We start from the raw sequence: 24,275 nt of genomic DNA on the forward strand, positions 1-24,275 counted from the left end.
GCTGTTGGGCTTGCTGATTGTCTGGGGATGTGCCTGTATAAAGGTGATCTCATTTTTATAATGCTGGCTTTCAACCTTTTCTGCTATGACACAAGCTAGACACTGCACAAAGAATGCATCTAATATTGCAGCAAGAACTACATGTGGAGGAGTAAGGGTTATGATTTACAGGGTTTGTTCCCTGGATGTGAATGAGTCCAATGAGATGGGTCCAGACCTCGGATTTAGAAAGTTTCTTTGCTAATTTCCCAATCACAATCCTGGCAGTTAACAAATGAAATAGCTTGTCGGGGTGAGGGATGTGACAGAACAATCATGTAATGTAAAGTGGGAATAGATTGGCTGCTTTTTTAGGGAGAGACATAATTGGCTGCCTCCCACATGTGCCCTGATGTGCATGGGATGACCGAAACCACACGGGCCAGGTCTAGGTTCACTTTTAAAAATGCGAAGGCACCATAGGACTTGGATTTGTAAGACATCGTATGTTCAGAGCACCTGTAACATGTGAGGTACTAGGTCTTCATTAGTGAGATTCCGAAGTTGTTGAAAAGCAGGACTTGCTAGTCCTCCAAAATAAGATGCATTAGGCATACACAGTGTTTGGTAAACAACTTAGGGGCTTGAGAAAGGGGGAAGGCACAATGAGGAAAAGTGAATTAAAATTTGCCGTTTCCACATAAGAAAAAGGCCATTGTGAAGCAGTGAGGAATGCTTCTCAAAGATGACTGATCCACACCCACATGCTAAGGGTCAGCACTCCTAATACAAATGTTATTCCGCACAGCAATCCCATGGGGGGACCCCATGTCAGATTGGTAAGTAGAAGGTCATAGTAAGAGGTGGAAGAGTTACAAGCAAGTTCTGCCTCCAAAGCTTGTTTTCTTATCCCTCCCATTCTTCCACATCCATATCATCAGTATGATTGCGCCTACCTCACAAGTTCTAGAGAGGCCTGAGATAACAGGAAGTCCTTGCACTTAGCACTCAAATGTCAGAAGGTGGGAATACTGACATCTTCACTTAGCTGAGCAAATGCTTGGGATTTCATTGAATAAAACTGTCCAGTTCCACCCATCTTTTAGTTCTCTGAACAAGGATGTAAAGCTCTTTGCAAACTGTAAGGTTTTTTCCCTAGCAGTTTTGGCTTGTACTGAAGAGTCCTGGATTCAATTCTGGTCAAGGGCCAGTACCTTGGTTGCAGGCTTGATCCCCAGCCCCAGTCCCCAATTGTCTGGAGGCAACCAGTGGATGCATCTCACATCAGTGTTGCTCTGTCTTCCACTCTAAAAATCAATGGGAAAAATGAGGATTAACAAAATATCTACTATTGGGGAATGAACAGAATAAGTGAACGTGTCCATCAATGCTGGCATGTGATGTTATTTCCTTTCTGCATAAGTTACCAGGAACCCCAGGTCCAGCAGGCCTGTAAGTCTTGTGTTCCTCAAAATCAACCCTGCCAACCTTCCCAGTCAGGCAGCAGCTTTGGTTTCATGACTGGTTTCCCACTCTGATGAATGCTTCTCAAAGATGATATCCTCACCCACATGCTAAGTGCCTACTTACTAGTAACTTTGCTACTGTCTAAAGCAGTGGTCGGCAAACTCATTAGTCAACAGAGCCAAATATCAACAGTACAACGATTGAAATTTCTTTTGAGAGCCAAAAACCGATTTCTGCGCATGGGCCACAAAGTTTCAATTGCACTGTCTGTGCGCGCCCGCACATGGTATTTTGTGGAAGAGCCACACTCAAGGGGCCAAAGAGCCGCATGTGGCTCGCGAGCTGCAGTTTGCCGACCACTGGTCTAAAGAGTTCCACTGTTCTTAAAATTATCCTAAAAACATACTAAGGTGCATGGTTGGCTAGCTAGCTGACTCACTCCTTTAATAGTCTTGTATCAGCAGGAAGCCAGGATTAGGTGCAAAGGCTCTCATCCCTCCCATGTTCCGGAGAATTTCAAATTATAAGAAAATATTTATTGAGAAAGTTACCGAGGTAGAAGTGAGCCAGCTGGGCTGGGTAAGCTCAGGAGCAGAAGAAGAGCCCTGGGAGTTCAGGAGAGAGAAAGGCAAAGGAAGTGTGCCTGGGGGAGAAGGGGAAGGGCAGGGCACAGAAGTGCTTCCAAGAAGCAGAATGCACCCACATGTGGAATTTTAAAACCACCTTTTGAAAAAGATAAACACTAATTAAAATGAAATTTCAAAATAATTATACAACAAAGCAACTTGGCATATTGCTACAAATTCAAATAAAATACGTCAAATCCTTGCTCCCCCATAATTTGAAGGAACATATAGAGTAAAATTCTGAAGGAACAGTGTGAGCCAGGTGATTATTGATTTGGCTGGGTAGCACTTTGTAGTTTAGAAATAACTTTCACATGTTTTCCCATTCTGAACTTTACCATGTCAGTAACACATAATTAGTGCTGTTTATAAACAGGTACGTCTCAGTGGTATTGCATATTCAGTCCAGTCCACCACAATAAAGTGATTCAAAATCTTTTTGCTGGTGGTGTCTTGCCTTCAATTTTTGTTCTTTTGCTTTCAATTTGTAAAACATACAACAGCTGTGGTGTGCAATAAAGTAAAGTGCAATAAAAATCAGTATGCCTGTATCAAGAAATTTGCTCAGAGTCTGAGAGCCAGGTTCACACAGCTAGTGTAGGGCAACGCAGGGCCTGCCTGCTAACTCACTTCTACCATGTCATGGTGTCCCCTCTACACAAGTACTTTTGTAAGGTACAGTGACCATCCCCTGATTTCTGTCACTTTACAAGCCACTTCTCCTTCATCTCTTTATCTTTGCAAACAAGCCTGGGTAAGTAAGCATGAGGTAGACATGGATTGCTTCAAGAGAGCACTAATATTTTTTAGCTCTTCTGAAACAGCCAGGAGACATCCCTCAAAGTCAGATCCCAGTTACCACCCAACATGCATCTTGGAACTTGGATTGTTCAAATCAGATTCAACAATCTTTTGGAGCACTCATGTCAGAACACTGGGTCAGGGGCCACCACATATGTTCACAGAACTGAAATAGTTATGGACTTCCAAAGATTCCCCCCAAGTTCTATTCAATTTAATTCACTGAAGCTTCCAACCTTCTTATATATTTTGAGGGTTATTTTGATCTCCAATTAAAATAAGAAATGTTTATCATTCACTTTCCAGATCTTTGCACTGCTATCCTCCCTGTCTCCGGGCCATTGACTACCTATCCCAGTTAAATCCTACTTTCAGCTTTAAGAAGCCCACACTGGGCTCTATTAAATGTCTGTGTAAGTTTCCTGTATCACTTCTTAAGAGTAGATGTGTAGCCCTGGCCCGTGTGGCTCAGTTGGTCGGAGTGTCATCCCTTATACAGAAAGGCCACGGTTGGATTCAGGTCAGGGCACATGCCTAGGGTGCGATCCCGGATTGGGGCATGTATGGGAGGCAACCAATAATGTTTCTCTCCCTGCCCCCCCCTTCTCCTCTCTCTAAAAATCAATGAACATGTCCTCGGGTAAGGATTTAAAAAAAAGTAGATGTGTAATTATGTGTTTGTGATAGTTCCTTTAATTATCTTTCCCCCTCTCCACACGGTAAGTTTGGGGATCAGGGTTGTCTGTTTTGCTCACCTGTATCTCCAGTACTTACCACAATGCCTGGCTCATTGTTGGCGTTCAATATATACTTTATCCGAGTCCAACCTCTCCTTTAATCGTGAGGAAATAGGGCCCAGACAGGCAGAGGAACTTGCTCAGCAGCAATGATTAGCACAGCCAGGACTGCAACCCAGTCCCTGGCCCAGCAAATGCTCTTCCCACTGTAGTATGCCGCACAAACCTATCCTGCCCTCTCCACCTCCACAAGCCTCTGTTTTTCATTTAATTCACATTTAGTATGCATCTTTCAGGTTGCCAGGTACAGGTATAGGAGTTGAGGTCTTGAGATGGGAACCGAGGGACCCGGTTGAGTACGGAAGGTATCCAGGTCTAGTTTTTACACATTCTTTAATCCTGAACCCAGAGGCCCCGGCTCCGCAACATAACGCTATGACGTCAGGGAATTTCCCCAGGTGATGCTAGGCCTCATTGATGGAGGATTCTCAGCAGGTGGGACAGTCAAACCAAAGCGTGGCATCCCTGAGCCCATCAACTTCCTTCTGGACACGGTGACCTGTCATTTCCCGGGTCACGTCATCGCCTAGGATAAGGCAGGAAAGCTCGGTGACTCAGGCCCGGTGGCCGTAGGAAGTGCTTTCAGCTCTCCTCCGTCTTTCATTCTCGAAGAACCAAGCTTCCTAACTGACGCAAGGGCAGGAGAGTTTAGCGCTCGTGTTCAAATTCTTCTAGCCCGCCGCTTGCCAATCAATGTCCGCGCCGGGAGGAAGAGGCGGGACGAGAGGCGGGGCTAGAAGCCGAATGTGGTTGAATTTCTCAATTGCACTGAGGCCTATTGACCACTGGGGACGCTCCAAGAGCCTTGGGGCCTTTTGCGCATGCCCATTAGCATCAGTCCCGCTAGAAATAGCTTTTCAAGGCTCGTTTAGTGACCTTAGAGGAGGCATTCGAGTAGGCTAGTTGCTTGTTTCTTCGTATGCTTGGTGGGGATGATGACGATACCTCAGAGTTCTTGTAAGATTAAATCAAATGGTAGGTACTGTAAAACAGCACAATTTGTGTTCAGAAAATGTTAGCATTTCTTTGATCTCTCTCTCATAGGATGGACTGACATTTAAAATGTTAAAAAGGGAATCTGATTAAAAAAAGAATCTGAGAAAATTCCTACTATTGGAGCCGCTGTTTCCATTTTTACACCCTTTACTTTATGAAAACAGCTCAATATTGGATTTTCAAGATTTATATAATTAGACTAGAGGCCCAGTGCATGATTGAATCATGCACGTGTAGGGTCCCCTACACGCTTTCGCTTTTCGCGGTGGAGCTGGGTGCCTGTCCGCTGGTGCCGGAGCAGACAGGCACCCAGCTCCCATGCTTTTGATGGTCCGCGGCCGCTGAGGGGGGCTGCCGCGGACACCTGACTACCCTGCCGTTGAGAGGTGCAGCTGGGTGTCCACGGCACGCCCCCTCAGCAGCCACGGATCTGGCCGTTGAGAGGCGCAGGGGGCGGGAGTCCCGCCCCCTGCGCCTCTCAACAGTAGGGTAGCCCCCCTCAGTGGCTGTGGATCCGTGCCTCTCAATGGCCGGATAGGCCACCCCGAGTCCCGCCCCCCAGCCTCCCACCGCCCAATCGTGGGCGTAGCGGAGTGATGGTAATTTACATGTTACTCTATTATTAGATAGGATTGGTAGAATTGCATACAAGCTGAACAACTTTGCTTTCAAAGGGAATTTTTGAAAGTTTGCTTTTCAGTTACTGGCTCAATGCTGCCCTACAGTGGCTAATGGTAGGAATGGCTAACTCGGCCTTTTCATACCAGAGTGCCCCTAGGCCAGGGTGTGGGAGTCGGGCAGGCAAAGATGTCTGCGGTTGGCCCAAGGGTGAGAGAGTCAGTCCATACCTTGAAAAGGAAAGGCATGTTTGTATATCCACCAGTGACCCAGCTAAGAGGAAGCCAAGTGCACTTTATTATGGTCTTGCCGTCTGTATAATTTACTTAGCATGTTTGACTTTTCTTTTTAATATACTCAAGTTCACTTCTTGCCTAAAAACTAAATACCGTTACTGAGCTGCTATGCTATCTGGTGTACCCTTGGCTTCCCTCCAAGATTTTTGGAAGAAACGGCCACATAAAACCACTTCTGCTTTTGCCATAAAACTTGGGGAGGCTGCTGTGTCCTTACTGTCCCACAGATAGGGTCACGTGTGGAAAATTCTTTTAAAATTCAGGTCCAGGAGAAAGCTTGTATCCTCTGGGGATTGGTAACCATGCCTCCTTTATAGTAAGTGCTCTGTGGCTTGTGGCGCTTGCTTCTCTGCCTCAACTGCTGAGAAACAGTGCCAGGCTGGATGCCCAATCTTAGTAATTAAATTGACCCAAATAAATAACGTATTTGGCCGAAACCGGTTCAGTGGATAGAGTGTCGGCCTGCGGACTCAAGGGTCCCAGGTTTGATTCCGGTCAAGGGCATGTACCTTGGTTGCGGGCACATCCCCAGTAGGGGGTGTGCAAGAGGCAGCTGATGTTTCTCTCTCATCGATGTTTCTAACTCTCTATCCCTCTCTTTTCCTCTCTGTAAAAAATCAATAAAAAAAAATAATAACGTATTTGCTTCTTCCCCCTTTTCTGGTCTTTCCAGTGCTGGGTTTTCCTTGTCTCTGAGGGTAGCCTGCAAGGCATAATTAATGTCCATTTCCATTGAGCTTAGTCTGGTTTGTCCTATTGGCGGTCCTTTAGTCTTGCTGCCACCCCTTGAGGGCAGGCAGCCTAGATCCTCTAGGACAAACACAGCATGTTAGATTTACAAGGAACTCAAGAGTGCACTTGACCCTCTCCTTTTTATATATATATATACTAGAGGCCCGGGCACGGATTCGTGTACCGGTGGGGTCTCTTGGCCTGGCCTGTGCCCTCTCAAAGTCTGGGATCCCTTGGGGGATGTTGGACTGCCTGTTTCAGCCTGATCCCCACAGGCCAGGCTGAGGGACCCCACTGTCGCACAAATCCATGCACCGGGCCTCTAGTATGCATATAAGATTTTTGGTTAATCTCTTCCCATCCTCCCTCCTCCCCTCTTCCCTCTGAGATTCATCAGTCTGTTCCATGTTTCCATGCCTGTGCGTTGAGCATCTGCCTCCTGGTGGTCAGTGTGCATCATAGCTACCAGTCAAATGGTCAGAAGGTCGCTTAGGCTTTTATATATATATACAGACATATTTTTATTGATTTCAGAGAAGGGAGAGGGAGATAGAAATATCAATGAGAATGATTGATTGGCTGCCTCCTGCAGGTCCCACAATGTGGATCAAGCCCACAACCCAGGCATGTGCCCTGACCAGGAATCAAACCCATGACCCCTTGTTCATAGGTTGATGCTCAACCATTAAACTACACTGGCTGGGCAACCCTCTCCTTTTTTACATTTGTGGAAGAGGAAGCTCAGAGTGGCAAGGTTGATGTGGCTGTACAATTTTAGAATCAAACCCAGGGCATCCACCATCCTTGCCCCCACATCAGGTTACAACCTCCCAACTCCCAGCTTGTCAGGGGAAGGAGCTGTATTTCTAGAGGCCTCCTTGGCTTGAACACTGTCAGCCTTCCTGCTGGTCTGTCTCAGAGACAGGGAGGGCAGAGCTGGGGGCCTGGCTTCTAGGCACTGTCTCTGGGTCTCTCTCAGGCTTAAGTTACACCTCTGCTCCAGCTGCAGGTCCAGAGCAGCACTCTGAACCAGCAGCAGGACCCAAATTTCAGAATGGCACAGGAATCCTTGCCCTAGGGAGTGACCTCAGGCCAGCAGCGGTTCTTTCACCAGTTCCACTCCAGTGTGGTCCCTGGGCCTGTGCTGGTTCATGAACTATTGTTACTTGCCCATATGAAGACAAGTACAGGAAGTTCTGAGAACTTGAGAGTATTTAGAAACTTTTATATCCATTTGACATTGTCACATCATTCAAGCAGCATTTTTTTTTTTACTAATTCATTTTAATTGCATTTTACAAAAAGTTAACAGCAAACTTAAAAAACCAACCATGCCCCAGTCCTTCTTCATGGATGCCTTTGGAAGCACTGCTACTGACTCTTTTCCAGCCTCGGGGAGGGGGGGCGGGAACTTGTGGGCATGTGAAGTTCTCCTTTGGGGCAGGAGGGGGCGACAGAGACATGGGTAATCTGTCCTTCCCCAAGAAAGGCCAGCTCACTCTTCAAGCAGCCTCCATTTGACCCTTCTGGATGTTGGGACACAGGAGAAAGGCAGGCTTTCTGCTTCCTGTTTTGCCTCGGGAGGAAGGACGGCTAGGAGGGCTGTCTACGTACAGATGGCAGGAAAGTGAGGCTCCTGGCCAGGCGCATTTTCCCCAAGGAAGTCTAGTTTTGTGGCTTGGGCACAAGGCTCTGAATCAGGCTGTCTGTGTTTGAATCCTGGCTCCTCCTTTTAGTTGCTGTGAGGCCTTGAGCTCTCTCGGAAAGCGCAGTTTCCTTAAGTGTAAAGGGCCCATATTAATGCTAGCTATCCCACAGGGCTCTCTGGGTTAAGTGCATATTAAGGCAGATGGAAAGTAAATCAGGTCATTGTCCGAATATTAATAACATTAGTTACTTTCATCTCCCGCTTGAAGCTTATGGTTATCATTTAACCTATCTACCATCATTACATTTTTTTAAATATGAAGTGCAAAGTAGGGTACCGTATGCTGTTCACCATCTTCCTTAAAAAAGAAAAAATTCCTGTTGCTCTTTCCCTTGGTTCATTTATTTCAAGTTTCACATCATTTTCCCTTTAAGCCTAACTTTATCACTAACCATTTGAAAGGTTCCCTAAAGTTTTCCCTAATATTATTTAAGCCTCAAATGGAGTGCAGAGAGCAAGGCCAGTATTACACCGTTACAACATGAGATAAAACTTAGAAATGTTAAACGCCGAGATCCAGGCCCCAGAGGTCGTTATTTTTTTTCTGATTCTAAATCCTACGCTAAGATGATATCTAGGCCTCTTCAAGTTAATAACGGGTGGTGGGTGAGAAGCTACTACTTCTAACACTACACGGATATACTTAAAGATGAACAGTTACCACATTCTAAAAAGTTGAACATGCGGCGTGGCACAGAACTCTTGATACTACTGTAACTTTTAGGAAATGGACAAGATGTATAAAGACAGGGCTCAAACACTTTTAAAAAACGGGCTTCAGAGCAAAGCCAAGCTAGTAAACACACTGCACTCACTGGCTGGCAAATTCCACAGGAAACAGTTGTCTCCCACGTGTCTTCCAGGAAGCGCACGGAGCACGAGGAATAGAGGCGGCCGGGGAAGGGCAGGGGGAAAGGTAAAAGCAGCAGGCAGGGCTTTCCCTGACGGACCGAGGGGGCGCCAAGGCAGGGGCGGTGTGGAGGCGACCCTGGGAGCCTCTGGCGGGCAAAGAGGTCGGAGGAAAGACCTGGAAGCAGCACGGAGAGGCGTTCGCCCTGGGAGCGGGCAACCACGGGCCCCGCCCTGTGCAGCCTCCCCGCGACCCCAGCCATGGATTTGCTCCTCTAGTTCGAGGGGGGGGTGTTGGGAAACAGCAGAGACGGGAGGAGACGCTAGGGCAGCGACAGGTGGGCACAGTGGTCGGAGCCCGAGGCGCGCGGGTCCCGGGGCCGGCCGCACCTGTGAGCCCTCCGGGCCGCCGTAGCCCCGCCCCTTAGCGCGTGGCGCCCCTGACGCGGGGCGCGCGGGCGCTTTCCTGACAGAGGTCGCTCTGGTCCGAACGGTCGGCCCGTGCTGCGCGTGCGCGGTCGGGAGGGGAAGTGAGGCGGTTTCTTCGGCGCCTTTTCCGGCGGCGGCGGCGGCAGAGCTGGGAGGAGGAGGTGGCGGCCGGAGGGAGCCCGCGCTCGGGGCGGCGGCTGGAGGTAATCTCCCGGGCCGAGCTGGAAAGGCGGGCCGCCTGGGCCCCCCGCTCCCCGCGGGACCCCGGCAGTAACTCCCTCTCGCTTTCTGTGTCTCTGCAGGCAGCGCACCGAGTTCCCGCGAGGATCCATGACCCTGACGAGCCGCCGGAGCCTCGCTGCCTCTCGGTGGCCTGGGTCGGTGGGGAGCCGGTGCTCGCGGACCGGAGGGTCGTAGTCTCCCGCGGCGTCGGGAGGCGGCGGCGGCGGCGGAGCGGGAACCGGCGGCGCTCGCGCGGCGCCTGCGGGGGGAAGGGCAGTTCCGGGCCGGGCCGCGCCTCAGCAGGGCGGCGGCTCTCCCGCCGCAGACTCGGCCCCGGCGGCGGCGGCGGCGAGTGGAGGAATCAAGTTGTGCGGCCGGTGATGCCCGAGTGAGCGGCGGGCCTGGCCTCTGCCCCGAAGAGGCAACTCCCACGTCGGCCACACGGGCGCCCTCGCGGCGGGAGGCTTCGTTTTGGTTTCGCGGCGGCGGCGGCGGCGTTGTTGGCTGAGGGGACCCGGGACACCTGAATGCCCCCGGCCCCGGCTCCTCCGACGCGATGGGGAAGGTGCTGTCCAAGATCTTCGGGAACAAGGAAATGCGGATCCTCATGTTGGGCCTGGACGCGGCCGGCAAGACCACAATCCTGTATAAGTTGAAGCTGGGCCAGTCGGTGACCACCATCCCCACCGTGGGCTTCAACGTGGAGACGGTGACTTACAAAAACGTCAAGTTCAACGTGTGGGATGTGGGCGGCCAGGACAAGATCCGGCCGCTCTGGCGGCATTACTACACCGGGACCCAGGGTCTGATCTTCGTGGTGGACTGTGCCGACCGCGACCGCATCGACGAGGCCCGCCAGGAGCTGCACCGCATTATCAATGACCGGGAGATGAGGGACGCCATAATCCTCATCTTCGCCAACAAGCAGGACCTGCCCGATGCCATGAAACCCCACGAGATCCAGGAGAAACTGGGCCTGACCCGGATTCGGGACAGGAACTGGTATGTGCAGCCCTCCTGTGCCACCACGGGGGACGGACTCTATGAGGGGCTCACATGGTTAACCTCTAACTACAAATCCTAATGAGCGTTCTCCACCCATCCCCCCGGAAGGAGAGAAATCAAACACCCATTCATAGGATTATCGCCACCATCACCTCTTTCAATTGCCACTTTCTCTTGAATTTGAACTCTGGAGTTACTGTTCTACGGTTTGGGGGTGGGGGGGGCCGGTTAGGGAGTTTCCTTTTTGTTTCTTTTTTGCTTTGCGTTAGGATGCTCTGATCTGACATTTGACATGAACACAAAGTGCTAGATGCTCTTGTTAACTTCCAGCAAATGGGACGGGGAAAATATAGCAGTTCTTGGTAAAAGTCCTTTATAATAATGGTATGATTTTTTTATTTTGAGAGATTTTTTTTCCCATTGTATGCTTTTTTTCCCTTTTTGCCCAGTTTCCTTACCATTTGCTGTAGATGGCTTATTTTGCATTAATGCAGACTATGTTGCAAGTCTGTTTCATCTAGTAAACTGAAAATTATTGCTTAATCAAACTGCCGTTTGTCTTTTATATTTAAGGCCTTTTCCCTCTCCCTTATGAGTTCTAACTTAGTAATTTCAAATGTGACCTTTTATACCTAAGACCAGTATAATAAACTTAGCCCACAGTGGCAAATAATGAGTAATATGGGAAAATATTCCAGTTGCACATCAGTATGTTAAAAAGGTAATATAAGTTTTTTGAAATGCCAGCTGTTAAGTTTTGAAACATCATGCATGAGTAGGGATAAAACTCAAAGTCCCCATTACATAGCTAACTTACACTGCATAAAAATATGAAATTGTAACCCATTGAGAACAGATTTTTTTCACTGCAAAGTTAACATCTTTGCTGTGTTTTCCCTTTTTTAACTTTAAAAAGACTCTTTCCAGAAAATGGAGCAATAATGGTGTATCCACACACAGTCGAAATATTTGTAGCTATTTTAAGGGACTTTTGGGCAAAACTGGAATATATACTTTTACCATGTTTCAAATATCTTAAGACCAATAGTTTTTAAATTACTAGAATGTTTACTTTGTTCATTAATAAAGCATTTAACAATTCAAATTGTATGCACCTTTTACCTGGTTGGAAAAATATACATTCCTGTTTTCACATCACATTACAGCAACTGATTAAAGATAAAAGCGTTTTTATAGATGAGTGATCCACACCTCCATTAATAAGAACACTGGAAAAGATGTTTTATAAAAAAGATATTTAATTCTGTCTGATTATAGGATTAACTCATGCAAATAGTAAGTCAGATATTCTGTTGGTTCAGTAATACAGTATCTCCTTTAGGGAAGGAAACGTGATGAATGAATGACGTGTAAACTTGAGGGATGACAATTAAAGGGGAAGTAGGATGAAGAGAAAGAACCTACAGATGACAATGAATGTAAGCTTATTTTTCTTCAAGGGTAAGCAGTGTGCTCACTTGGTGATATCCAGGTCCTAACCAGATTACTTGCTTAGTTGCTTAGGACCAGTAACTAGATTATTGAGACCAGTATGAAAATATTTTGAACCAAATGTTAATGCCTGATAAAGAATTGTGAAGCAGCATCTGGTTCTTATATAGCCTTAAGGATTAATTTTAGAGATCCTCAAGGAATTAAACTTAGGGAATTTCAGAAATGTAGACTGCAAAGGCAGTATACAGGAAAAGATGTGGGTTTTATGAGGGTATATGAAAACTAAAATTGAGCGGGATATCATGGTATATAGTTGGACAGTATTGGTCCTTCATGCTTTGGCCATATTGTATAATGGAGCTCTTACCAAAGATGTATGAGAAGCATAAAGCTATAAAAAATTAATTATTCAAAGTAAAATTCTTAAACATTTTACTTAAAGCAGATGAGCAAAGGTGCTATGCTTGCAGGCTCCTGATGGTGCAGAGGGGTTTTTTAATTAGAAATACAACAAAAGTATAAAATTCTCAGTTTCACTTTAGTAGGCGTACCTCTAGAAATGAAGCTGGGAGCCACATCTAAGAACATTTTAGTTGCTTTTAAGATTCCCAAGCTCCACCATAAATTAATTCTTAGTGTTTTAAATTATTACATTAAGGTACATACATGGGTAATACAAATATCAATGCTATAATAACATCGTGAAACAAGACAAGCACAAAGGTATAAATGCCTAAACTGGAGGAAACTTGAAACCCTCATGTTAATTCTTAAATGTAGTATTTCTAACTTATGAGTTAGATTGATAGGCAGCCATTTTTTTGTGTCTTAAAATAACGGGGCGTAGTTAAAATTTTATATATCAAGTGATTGCTGTTGAATGTTGCAGGTGAGATGTTATTTTTAGTTTACTTGAAATGTCAAATAACTGAAGGGGGTGGGAAGGGGGGAAGCAAATATTTGAAATTGGGAAAATCCTAAACCTTTTGGTAAATTGTAATTTTCACTTACATTTTTTTAAGGATATAAAAGGCTGATACTTGTAGTTAAATTGAACCATAACAATGCTGATCATGGGGCAAGTAATTAATAGCCTGCAACAACAGTTACAACCTAAGAATTTTAAAAATGAGATCCTGAAGTTTTTGTTTAATTGCATCAATTTCTGTATTTATGTGAATTTATAAACTACAGTAAGTTTTGAATGAGGTTAATCTTGTCTAATATAAGTAATGAGTCTGTAGACTGATTGCCCCAAACTAAAAAGTAAAGTACCTGGAATTGTGTTCTTAATGGTTGTAGTGTTGGTAAAGCACTAATATGCAGAAAATAAAAGAATTACACAGTGCAGTTTCTCACGTTATGTTACTCCTTTGAACTAGATTAAGTGGGACATGTGGTGTGTTGGGCCATGTTATTCTCTAGGGACATATGGTATAAAGTGCCTTAATTTGGGAGTCAACTAGCTTTTTTAAGAACAAAAAAGAGAATCAATTTGGTTCTTGATTATAAGCTAGCTCTATAAGGAGGTTTTGCCCTGATTTAGTTCCACTGAAATTAATCTGATTTTATGATAATTTAGAACACAAAAACAGTTGAAAATAATTTTTAGAAAATTCTATAGCAGTTTTTATTCTAGTTTTTTCAAAATCACATCCTTAGCATTTTTAGGAGTACAGAATTGTGTCTATAAAGAATTGGCTGGAAGAGTCATCTTAACCCTTAACAACTGACTTGGATTTTAAAATTGGACTTTGTTGCTTGTTTGATAAGAATGGCAGAATTGTAGCCATTTAGAAAATAGTAGGTGAAGAATAACTTGTTGGATAAAAGGGTTTTTAAAACAAATTTCCTTTGCTGTAAGCAATTCCCTCTTTTATCACCAGTTGCAGTTTGATTTTAGAATATCTTAGCGTGACCTCTAGTGCGACTTAAATCCCACATTGATATTAATATATTTAGTTTTGTCATTTACTAATAACTATCAAGTATCAATTTATTAGTGATAGCAGTAGAAGAAACTATTCTTTAGTGGGTTTTTATGTTTTAATATAAGTTTAGAAATATAGTAGCCATAATCTGAATGGTGGTGGCAATTACTAAATTCCCAAAGTTATTTCCTCAACACCTTGCCAAGTATATATCAGGGTGATGGTAAAACAAATCTTGTCCTTTTTTTTATAGGTAAAAATTGTAAACCCATCTATAATAAATGTAACTTTTAAGTCTCATTAATCACTGAGAATAATGTATTTTGATAATAGCATTCAATAGAAACAACTTTTTGCTTTATATTGAATAGTAAAGACAAAGTAGGAAAGATTACAATATTAGGAAGTTAAATAAAAGGGTATATTGGGAAATGGAGCCATAGATGAGACAAAGTAACTTCCCTGCTTTGCTAAACTTTAAAGTTGCCAGACTGGATCAGTGAGTTGAATGGGCAGGGAATACTTACCATGAGATCAAAGAGGCAGAACAGGTCTGTGGAGGGGTTTAGGAATGACAATTGAAATATATTATTAAATAAGCTAAAGTCATTGTAAACTTACAGGGAATTATTGTACAAGAGATAACTTCACATTGTGAGACAGTAAGAAAATGCTTTAATTTTGAACCTTTTTTCCCTTTAAAATGTTTTATAACTAGAAACAATTTTCAAGTGAAAGTATTTGTCAATCTTGTCCTCAAGTACTTTTTCACTAATGAAATTATTATATTAGGATACTATGTATTTCCTCTGTAGTATTTGCTTCCCAAGTGTGAGGGTAGATTTATTTATTAAGCACCTATTGATATGCCTGACACTGTTCTAGGGACAGGAGATACATAAGTGGAAAAAAAAACTATCTGCCTTCATAGAACTTATTTTGGTGGTGGTGGGCAGGGATGGAGGTGAAGAGACAAAGATCAGATGAAAAAAATGTTAGTTGATATACTATGTATTATATACGATGTTATATATATGTGGGGACAGGTAGGAATGTGTTCTGAGAAGGTGACATTTGAACAAATATTTGAAGGAAGAAAAATATCAGTGGAATTGACATTGTAACAAAAAGATAATATATAGCCCTAACCAGTTTGGCTCAGTGGATAAAGCGTTGGCCTGCGGACTGAAAGGTTGCAGGTTCAATTCTGGTCAAGGGCATGTACCTTGATTGTGGGCACATCCCCAGTGGGAGGAGTGCAGGAGGCAGCTGATGGATGTTTCTCATCGATGTTTCCAACTCTCTATCCCTCTCCCTTCCTTTCTGTAAAAAATCAATAAAATATATATTTTTAAAAAAGATAATATATATAGTGTAAAGCAGGGGTGGGGAAACTGGCCAAGGGCAAATCTGGCTGTAGCCTGTTTTTATAGGGATTGAGCTAAGAATTTTTACATTTGTTAAGGGATTCTTAAAGACTACAAAAAAACAAATGTGGATATGCAATAGAGACAGTATTTAGCCTGAAAAGCCTAAAATATTTACTGTCTGGCCCTCTATGAAAAACGTTTGTTGACCCCAAATCTAAAGCCCAATTTTTAAAAAATTTACCAAAATATAAGGAAAATCCAACAATTTAAAGTAAAAGACCATTGTTAAATGAATAAGGCTAATAAAAACTTTAGGATACAGTGCACACACAATTTACTACATTTGGATATTTAGGGATCCTTGAGACTTGTTATTTGTTATTGAGTAGTCTAACTGGGATTTTCTTTTTCCTCAAGTTTAAATGTGTGAAATCAGTTTTTCAGTTTCCATTTTAGCATTCTCTAAAATTTTATGAATCGTTTTATTAAAAATATTTTCCTTATTTTTATGATAGTTTTACTGGTCTTTGGGTATAAGTTAAAAGTGCTTCTCTGTTACAGTGCCTCCAGATAACCTACGTTAGTTTGGAATAGGTTCAGATAACATCATTGAACTGTGGCTGTTACTCAGTTGGTATTACTACAATCAAGTCCTGAGTCCAGTATTTTATATTCTGAAACTTTGTAAGAGGAAGTATTTTATTGACTTGGAAACTAATATGTTGCATGATATTTGGTTTCTTCTAGTATTGTTCCTGTAACCAATATAAAATAGGAAAAATAATTTACTTCAAACATCAATTATTTCTTGCCTATAGTTGTATACTACTCTTAAAAAAGAAACAAAGTATTTAGCAGAAGTTATGGAAGTACTTTATTGAAGACATTTACAATTAGGCTTTAAAAAATAAAAAACACTTGTAGTTCACAGAAAGACTTACTTGAATCTGGTTATTCATGACCATAACAGCTGTTTCCCAAAACAACAACAACAACATTATTTCCCATTACAGCTGAATGGACTGGCCTAAGAAGGTCATAGCACATTAGAGAGGGGAAAAGCAAATTTGTTATGGGAGTTATAAAAGCAGGGCTTTGGATCTTTGAAGTTTATTTATTTTAAATATTTTTATTGATTTCAGAGAGGAAGGAAGAGGGGGAAAGAGAGAGAAACATCCATGATGAGAGAGAATCATTGATGGCTGCCTCCTGCAAGCCCCCCACTGGGGATGGAGCCCACAACCTGGGCACGTGCCTTCACCAGAATCGAACCTGGGACCTTTCAGCTCGCAGGCCGATGCTCTATCCACTGAGCCAAACCAGCTATGGCTGAAGTTTATTTAATGTGGCAAACCAAAGTGCTTTCTCTTTTTTTTTTTATTTCCAAAAGTTAGTTTTTGTGACCATGTCCAAGGTTGGGTCTAAGCCTAAAGAGATCAAATTGGGAAACAGAATAACAAGAGCATTTTTTTTTTATTGTTTGCCATACACCAGTCACTGTTCTAAGCATTTTTATGCATATTAATTCTCTTAATCCTCAACAATCTTGGGGAAAGAGCTCCCATTTCATAGTTGAGAAAACTGGGCCTCAGAGAGGTATATGTTACTAAGCAGCACAGCCAGACTGTGAACTTGGGTAGTCAGTCTGTACTGTAAGTGTGATTGAGGTGAGCCAGCGGTTAATAATGTACTTAATTTATGTGTGTGTTTGCTTACAAAACACTTACTTTGAGTAACATTCTGTAATTTTCTTATTTGATCATTAATAGATTTTTAAAATAAATTTTATTGATTTTTTTTTTTTTTTAGAGAGAGTGGAAAGAAGAAGGAGAGAGAGAAACACTGATGTGAGAAACATCAATCAGCTGCTTCTTGCACACACCCCCACCTGGGATCTAGCCCACCCAACCCAGGCATGTGCCCTGCCTAGGAATTGAACCAGCAACCTCTCAGTGTACGGGATGACGCCCAACCAACTGAGCCACACTGGCCAGGGCTAGAATTTTTTTTTTCAATTAGCAATAATCCTGCCTCAGATAAATCTCATTGGCTATGCAAAGCTATCAACAGACTTTGAGTCATCTGTATAATGGAGAACATGGCATTAGATTCTTTTTTTTCTGTAAAAATCATGTGAGTACTTGGTAGATTGTGAATTTTACAGGTCTTTGTAGTATTATAGTATTAATATATTGCATGCTCATTGTGTGTTATTCACTGTTCTAAATGCATTACATACATTATCTCATTAAAATGTATGAGCAAAGGCAAAAGGGTAGTGATCTATATATAATACACTGAGTGGCCAGATTATTATGATCTCTGAACGCATAATAATCTGGCCACTCAGTGTATATCCTATATAATAAAAGGCGAATATGCAAATTGTCCCCTCAACCAGGAGTTCGACCAGCAGGCAGGCCGGCCAACTGCCCATGTCCCCTCCCCCTGGCCAGGCTGGCCGAATCCCACCTATGCACGAATTCATGCACTGGGCCTCTAATAAATAATAATCTGGCCACTCAGTGTATTTGGGAGATAGAGAATAGTGAAAAATAGAAGAAGCTTTCACTGACTTGATTATTTGCACATATATATATATTAGAGGCCTGGTGCACAAAATTCATGCACAGGTAGGGTTCTTAGCCCTGGCCAGCAATCAGGGCCGATCAGGGCCTTCTGGCTGCCAGCCGGGGCCTTCCTTCGTTCCATGCCACCCCCTGGTGGTCATAGTGAGTGATCGAGCTCTTGGTCTCCTGGTCAAACTCCCAAGGGGACACTTTGCATATTAGCCTTTTATATACATACTAGTAGCCCATCGCGTGATACCATGCTCAGTAGGCCGCCCGCCACTTCCGCGGGAGCCGGCAGGAACTGCAGTGCACTGCCGGGAGCTGGGCTGCTTCCATTGGAACCATGCGGCTTCTGCAGGAGGCGGAAGCGAGCCACCGGCACCCACGGGAGTCAGGAGGGACCCGTGCCAATTCCATGGGAGGTGAGAGGGAGCCACGCTGCTTCCATGGGAGGCAGGCCTGCCGTCTCCTCTCTGGGCCTGCACTCGGCCGCGGAGGCTGCGGGCTGGCCCCCTGTCCCCCAGAGGCCCTCCGCGGCCAGGGCAGGATGCTTGCATCGAGACACATGCCCTAACTGCCTCTGCTTGCCTGCCTGATCGCCCCTTACTGCCCTCCCCTGCTGGCCTGATCTCGCCCCAACTGCTCTCCCCTGCTGGCCACATTTGGTTCTGATTGGTCAGTTTCTATGCCAGTCAGCGTCAAAAGCTCTGCCTCCTAGGCAGCCATTGGCTCCTCACCGTTGACCCAGACTTTGTTCTGATTGGTTGGTTTCTATGCCAGTCAGGGTCTCTGGGCCTATCAACAGGGCCTGATCAGAAAGGCGGGGCTGATCAGCAGCCCTGGTGGAGGCCTGGAGAGAAATGGAGGCGCAACTGCTAGCAGACTGGGATAGAAAGAGAGAGGCAAGTGTTGATCAAAAGCTGCCACAGAGGCAATAGATCAGTCCCTGCTTCTCTCTTCAGGCCTCTCTCTGGCCCTGATTTGCAGCTTCCTCAGCAGTCAGTGCTGGGGCACCACGCCTGCAGCAGAAGCAGTCAGAGCTGGGTTGTCTGGCAACCCAGCTCTGACTGCAGGACTGACTTCCCGTTTGTTGAGCCTCAGTCCTTACTGGTAATTAGGACCCAGGGTTTTTATATATTAGGATTAATTAATTTATTCATCAAGGACTTATTTACTGGTTCCAGGCACTGTACTGGGCTCAAAAAGCAGGAATAAATAAATGTTTATCTTCAAGGAGTTCACAGTCTAGAAAAATAGAAATGTGTACACAGATAATTACAAAGATATACTATAATGGATGGTGCATTGAGTACACACCAATTAGGTACTTTCCTCTGAGTAAGGAATGGGAGGTAGTCAAAAGAATAGAAGGCTTCAGAAGAAGAGGTCCATTTGAGGTGAATTTTAAGGCCCGAGTGGGAGTTATTCAGATAAACAAAAGGTGGATGCCATTTTAGGCAGTGTAATGTTTATGTGCAAAAGCCAGAAGGTGTAAGTATAAAACTATTGAGAATTGATAGTTAGTTTATGCCTGGAGCATAGAGTGAACTGGAATGAAATGAAGATGGTCAGGGGCTGGATCATGAAGTGCCTTTGGTTTTTTAAGGATTTTGGATTTTGTAATTTGAGTTCTGGGAAAACCTTTTGGAATTTTAAAGCATGAAACTGCACGAGATTTACATTTTAGGGAGCTTACTGACAACTACATAAGTGATGAGTGAAGATCCTAGGTAGGAAACCTATTGTAGAATAGGTGAGAGCGGAATTCCCTAATTGAAGCAATGGTTATGATGGTGGAGAGAGGAGAACACATTTGAGAAATACCTGAATGGCATTTTGTAAAGTATGTTCTGTAGAACACTGATCAAAATCCTTGAAAGAAAGGCTTCCAAGCTACTGGTATACAGGGATGGGCAAAAGTAGATTAAATTACCAGCCATCGTTACCTAAAAGATAAATTGCCATGACTGGTGTTTCTCAGTGGTTAGAGCATCAGCCTGTAGACAGAAGGGTCACAGGTTTGATTCCTGGTTAAGAGCACATATCTGGGTTGTGGGTTCAATCCCTGGCCCTAGTTGAGGCTCATATGGGAGACAACCAACTGATGTGTTTCTCTCACATCTATGTTTCTCTCTCTCTCTTCCCTTTCCTCCCTCCCTTCCATTCTCTCTAAAAAATAAGTGGGGAAAAAAAGAATCAGAAGACAAATGATGCAAATAAATAATATAATAATCTATACTAATAATAGCCTAGATGGTGGTCACACCCTCATGCTGTGATGCCCTCACGTCATCACAATCCCACAATCCATCATCAGAAGGCTGTGGGCGGGGACTTGACGCTGCATATGCGGTATGGAGGCGGGGCCCGGCGGCTGCTCCACATGGCCAGGCCTGGGGGTCCCGCGGCCCCACGTGGCGCGGAGAAGGCAGGGCCCAATGGCTTGTCACACGGGCAGGCCTGGGGGGCCCTGCAGCCCTGCATGGCATGGAGGCGGGACCCCTGGCTCTGGCCTACCTCTTTGGGGCAATCCATTGAGGAACCCTGGATGGGTGGGCGAGGCCTACCTCTTTGGGGGTGATTGATAGCGGGGCTCCTGCACTGTGAGAGGGCACAGGCCAGACTAGGGGACCCCCCCCCCACACACACACACACCAGGGCATGAATTTCGTGCACTGGGCCTCTAGTTAAGAAATAATAATACAAGAATACTCTGTTTTACGTACTCACAACTGTAAATCTATGTTTGCCCACCCCTGTATTGAAGGTTCTTTAGAAGTCCTGCTTTAACCCAGCATTTCCCAAACTAATTTGATCACAGAACCACCACCCTCACCCCCTTTTCTTTTCTTTTTTTTTCTTTTCTAATTAATATATTTTATTGATTTTTTTTTTTTTTTTTTTTTTTTTACAGGGAGGAAGGGAGAGGGATAGAGAGTTTGAAACATCGATGAGAGAGAAACATTGATCAGCTGCTTCCCGCACACCCCTCCTGGGGATGTGCCCGCAACCAAGGTACATGCTCTTGACCGGAATCGAACGTGGGACCCTTGAGTCCGCAGGCCGACGCTCTATCCACTGAGCCAAACCGGTTAGGGCCTCACCCCCTTTTCTTAAACAAGAACCCATCTCTATCCTATAGTTCCAAGGACTATAGTTTGGGAAGCCTTGCTTTAGAGGTGGAATCAACAAGTTTTGGCCAACAAAATGAAAGGAAACAAGGGAAAATGTCTGAGTGAGTGACTGCCAACAAGGTTACATTTATAAAGCTATAAATTAGAGAGAAAAGAGTAAGTTTAATGAGAGGAGGGAGATTACATGCCTAGTTTTGACAGCAGGTGTTAGGCGCCTATGGCATGGACATCTACATGGAGCTATGCAATAGGTAGGTCAGGAGACACTGAGACAAATAGAGGTTTAAGAGTTAACTTGTAAATGGATTTTAAAACCATAGATGCTAGTGAGATTTCCTGGGAGTGAGAAGAAGAAAGGGCAGAGGTTGGAACACCTCCTTGGGGAACACCAATGTTTAAGGGATGGGTAGAAGGAGAGGTTGTTAACAGAAAACTGAGAAGGAATGGGAGATAATGACATCATATCCTACAGGGAGATCAAGAAGGTTGACGTTCAAAACGAATTCTGTAGAATTTACATCGGAAAGTCATTGGGGCCTGAGGTAAGTTTGAGTGAGGTGGTCAGAAATTAGTTTGCAATGAAAGAGACAGGAGGCAGTAGGGAAACGGCTAAAGAAGTGTTCCAAAAACGTGGAGATGAAGGAATGTTAATAGATGTTAAGGGTGTGATAAAAGCAGTAATATAAGAGGTTCATTTAATTTTCAAAACATTAACATTGATTGTTGAGGGTGGAGTGGGGAGTGAGGAACATATACTCCATACCACCAGTTTCCTGGAGGTAAAGGAAAATTGAAAAAAGAATCCATTTGAAAAATGTTAATTCCTTTAAGCTGCCTTTTTTTTTTTTTTTTGCATAGTTAGAGCTCTCCTCTTGGAAATGACTACAATGACCATGCCCAAGTAAATTCTAGTCCCATTATTATTATAGATATAGATGGTGGCATCCATATTACACAAATGCAGATAGAAAGCCATGGTGGCTATGACATGTGCAGGAAATCACAACAGTTAGTGATACAGCTGAGACTAGACTCAAAATTTCTTTGTACTTATCACTCATATAGCTATGGAGTGAAATTTAAAAGAATTTCTGGACGGCTACAAGAACATGATGACGAAAGACGCTTCCTCTTTGCCGCATCTACTGCGAGGATGAAGACCATTCTCAGCATTCAGACTGTGGACATCCCAGAAAATGTGGACATCACTCTGAAGGGACGCACAGTTATTGTGAAGGGCCCCAGAGGTACCCTGTGGAAGGACTTCAACCACATCAATGTAGAGCTCAGTATCCTCAGAAAGAAAAAGAAGAGGCTCGGGGTTGACAAATGGTGGGGAAATAGAAAGGAACTGGCCACAGTTCACACTATATGCAGTCATGTACAGAACATGATCAAGGGTGTTACACTGGGCTTCCGTTACAAGATGAGGTCTGTGTACACTCACTTCCCCATCAACGTCGTTATTCAGGAGAACGGTTCTCTTGTTGAAATTAGAAATTTCTTGGGCGAAAAATACATCCGCAGAGTTCGGATGAGGTCAGGCGTTGCTTGTTCAGTATCTCAAGCCCAGAAAGATGAGTTGATTCTTGAAGGAAATGACATTGAACTTGTATCAAATTCAGCTGCTTTGATTCAGCAAGCCACAACAGTTAAAAACAAGGATATCAGAAAATTTTTGGATGGTATCTATGTTTCTGAAAAAGGAACAGTTCAGCAGGCTGATGAATAAGATCTAAGTTGTCCAGCTATAGAAACACTGAGATGCCGAATGATTTGTCACACTTGTTTGTGAAACTATAAAGATGTACAATAAAAGCCTTGTATTGAAAAAAAAAGAGAATTTCTGATATGCAGGCATCATGCTGATTAACTTAATGCCTCTGAAAATGCTCTTAAAATTTGCAAACTGAGGTTTTAATACTTTCAGCATCAGTTCTGAATTTTAGGATACAGTTGACCCTTGAACAACTTAAGAGTTAGGGGCCCTGATACCCTCCCTCCCCCCACCACAGTTGAAAATCCCAAAAACTGTACTAATAACCTACTGTTGACCAGAAGCCTTACTGATAACATAAACAGTTTATTAACACATATTTTACATGTATTATATACTGTATTCTTATAATAAAGTTAGAGAAAACATTAAGAAAATCATAAGGAAGAGAAAATACATTTATAGTACTGTACATATTTATTATATTGTAAGTTTTAAAAAAGCTGCTATTAGTGGGCCCACACATTTCAAACCCATATTGTTTAACTGTATTTTCTTTTTTAAAAATATTTTTATTGATTTCAGAGAGGAAGAGAGAGGGAGAGAGAGATAGAAACATCAATGATGAGAGAGAATCATTGATTGGCTGCCTCCTGCATGCCCCACACTGGGGATCGAGTTGGCAACTGGGCATGTGCCCTGACTAGGAATCGAACCGTGACCTTCTGGTTCATAGGTCAATGCTCAACCACTGAGCCACACCAACCAGGTTAACTGTATTTTCTTTACAGTGATTTAGGAGTTAGAGGGAAAAAATCTACAGCATGACAAATGGAATATAGAATTAAATAATAGTACAGACTACTGAATAATTATTGTGTATCTGCCAATGTGCAATGGGCTTTAAATGTAATCCTCAAAACAGACTAGCAAAATAGGTGGTATTATCTCCCATTTTACAGATAAGAAACTTAATGCACTAAAATGTAAGTATTTTGTCCATGATACCACAATTATTAAATGGGAGAGCCTATATTCAAACCCATTTTGTTGACTCCAAAGAAATAGCCTTTAGGAAGGGGGGAAGGTCTAAGAAACTGCCAATATATTTTTTAATTTTTAAAAAACTGATGTCAGAGAAGAAGCGAGAGGTAAAGAGTGAGAAACATCAATGGTGAGAGATAATCATCAATCTGCTGCCTCCTCCACACACCCCCACCGGGACCGAGTATGTGCCCCTACTAGGAATCAAACTGTGACTTCCTGGTTCACAGGTAGTCACAGTTTGATTCGATGTTTAAAAATATATATTTGGCCCTGCCTGTGTGTCTAAGTGCTCAACCACTTAGACACACGGGCAGGGCCAAATATATATTTTTAAACATCGAATCAGTAAGGCATGGTGACTGTGATTCAGCAGATCTGTCTGTCATTAATCCATTTAATCAGTTGCTTGTGGGTGCTCCTGGGAACAAAGCAGCATTTTTGAGGGGCAGGGACTTATTTGAAATGTATGAGGAAGACACTTGCCGCCAATGAATGAAAGAGCTGGCCATTTTAAAGAACTCTC

The 24,275-nt window shown here is 43.7% G+C and overlaps 2 protein-coding genes across 2 annotated transcripts; both read left to right on the forward strand.

Annotated features, from left to right (window-relative positions):
• Window positions 1-9,353: 9,353 nt before the first annotated feature.
• ARF6 (ARF GTPase 6) lies at window positions 9,354-13,328 on the forward strand. The gene is made up of 2 exons (XM_079767949.1): window positions 9,354-9,501; window positions 9,601-13,328. Exon 2 carries the CDS (start codon window positions 10,077-10,079, stop codon window positions 10,602-10,604), a length of 528 nt encoding a protein of 175 aa, XP_079624075.1. The 5' UTR covers window positions 9,354-9,501; window positions 9,601-10,076; the 3' UTR covers window positions 10,605-13,328.
• An 8,782-nt stretch (window positions 13,329-22,110) lies between these two features.
• On the forward strand, window positions 22,111-22,814 carry LOC307098488 (large ribosomal subunit protein uL6-like). The gene has a single exon (XM_079769336.1). It carries the CDS (start codon window positions 22,142-22,144, stop codon window positions 22,718-22,720), a length of 579 nt encoding a protein of 192 aa, XP_079625462.1. The 5' UTR covers window positions 22,111-22,141; the 3' UTR covers window positions 22,721-22,814.
• Window positions 22,815-24,275: the final 1,461 nt, after the last annotated feature.

Source organism: Cnephaeus nilssonii, assembly GCF_951640355.1.
Source record: "Cnephaeus nilssonii genome assembly, chromosome: 4".
Lineage (NCBI taxonomy): Eukaryota > Metazoa > Chordata > Mammalia > Chiroptera > Vespertilionidae > Cnephaeus > Cnephaeus nilssonii.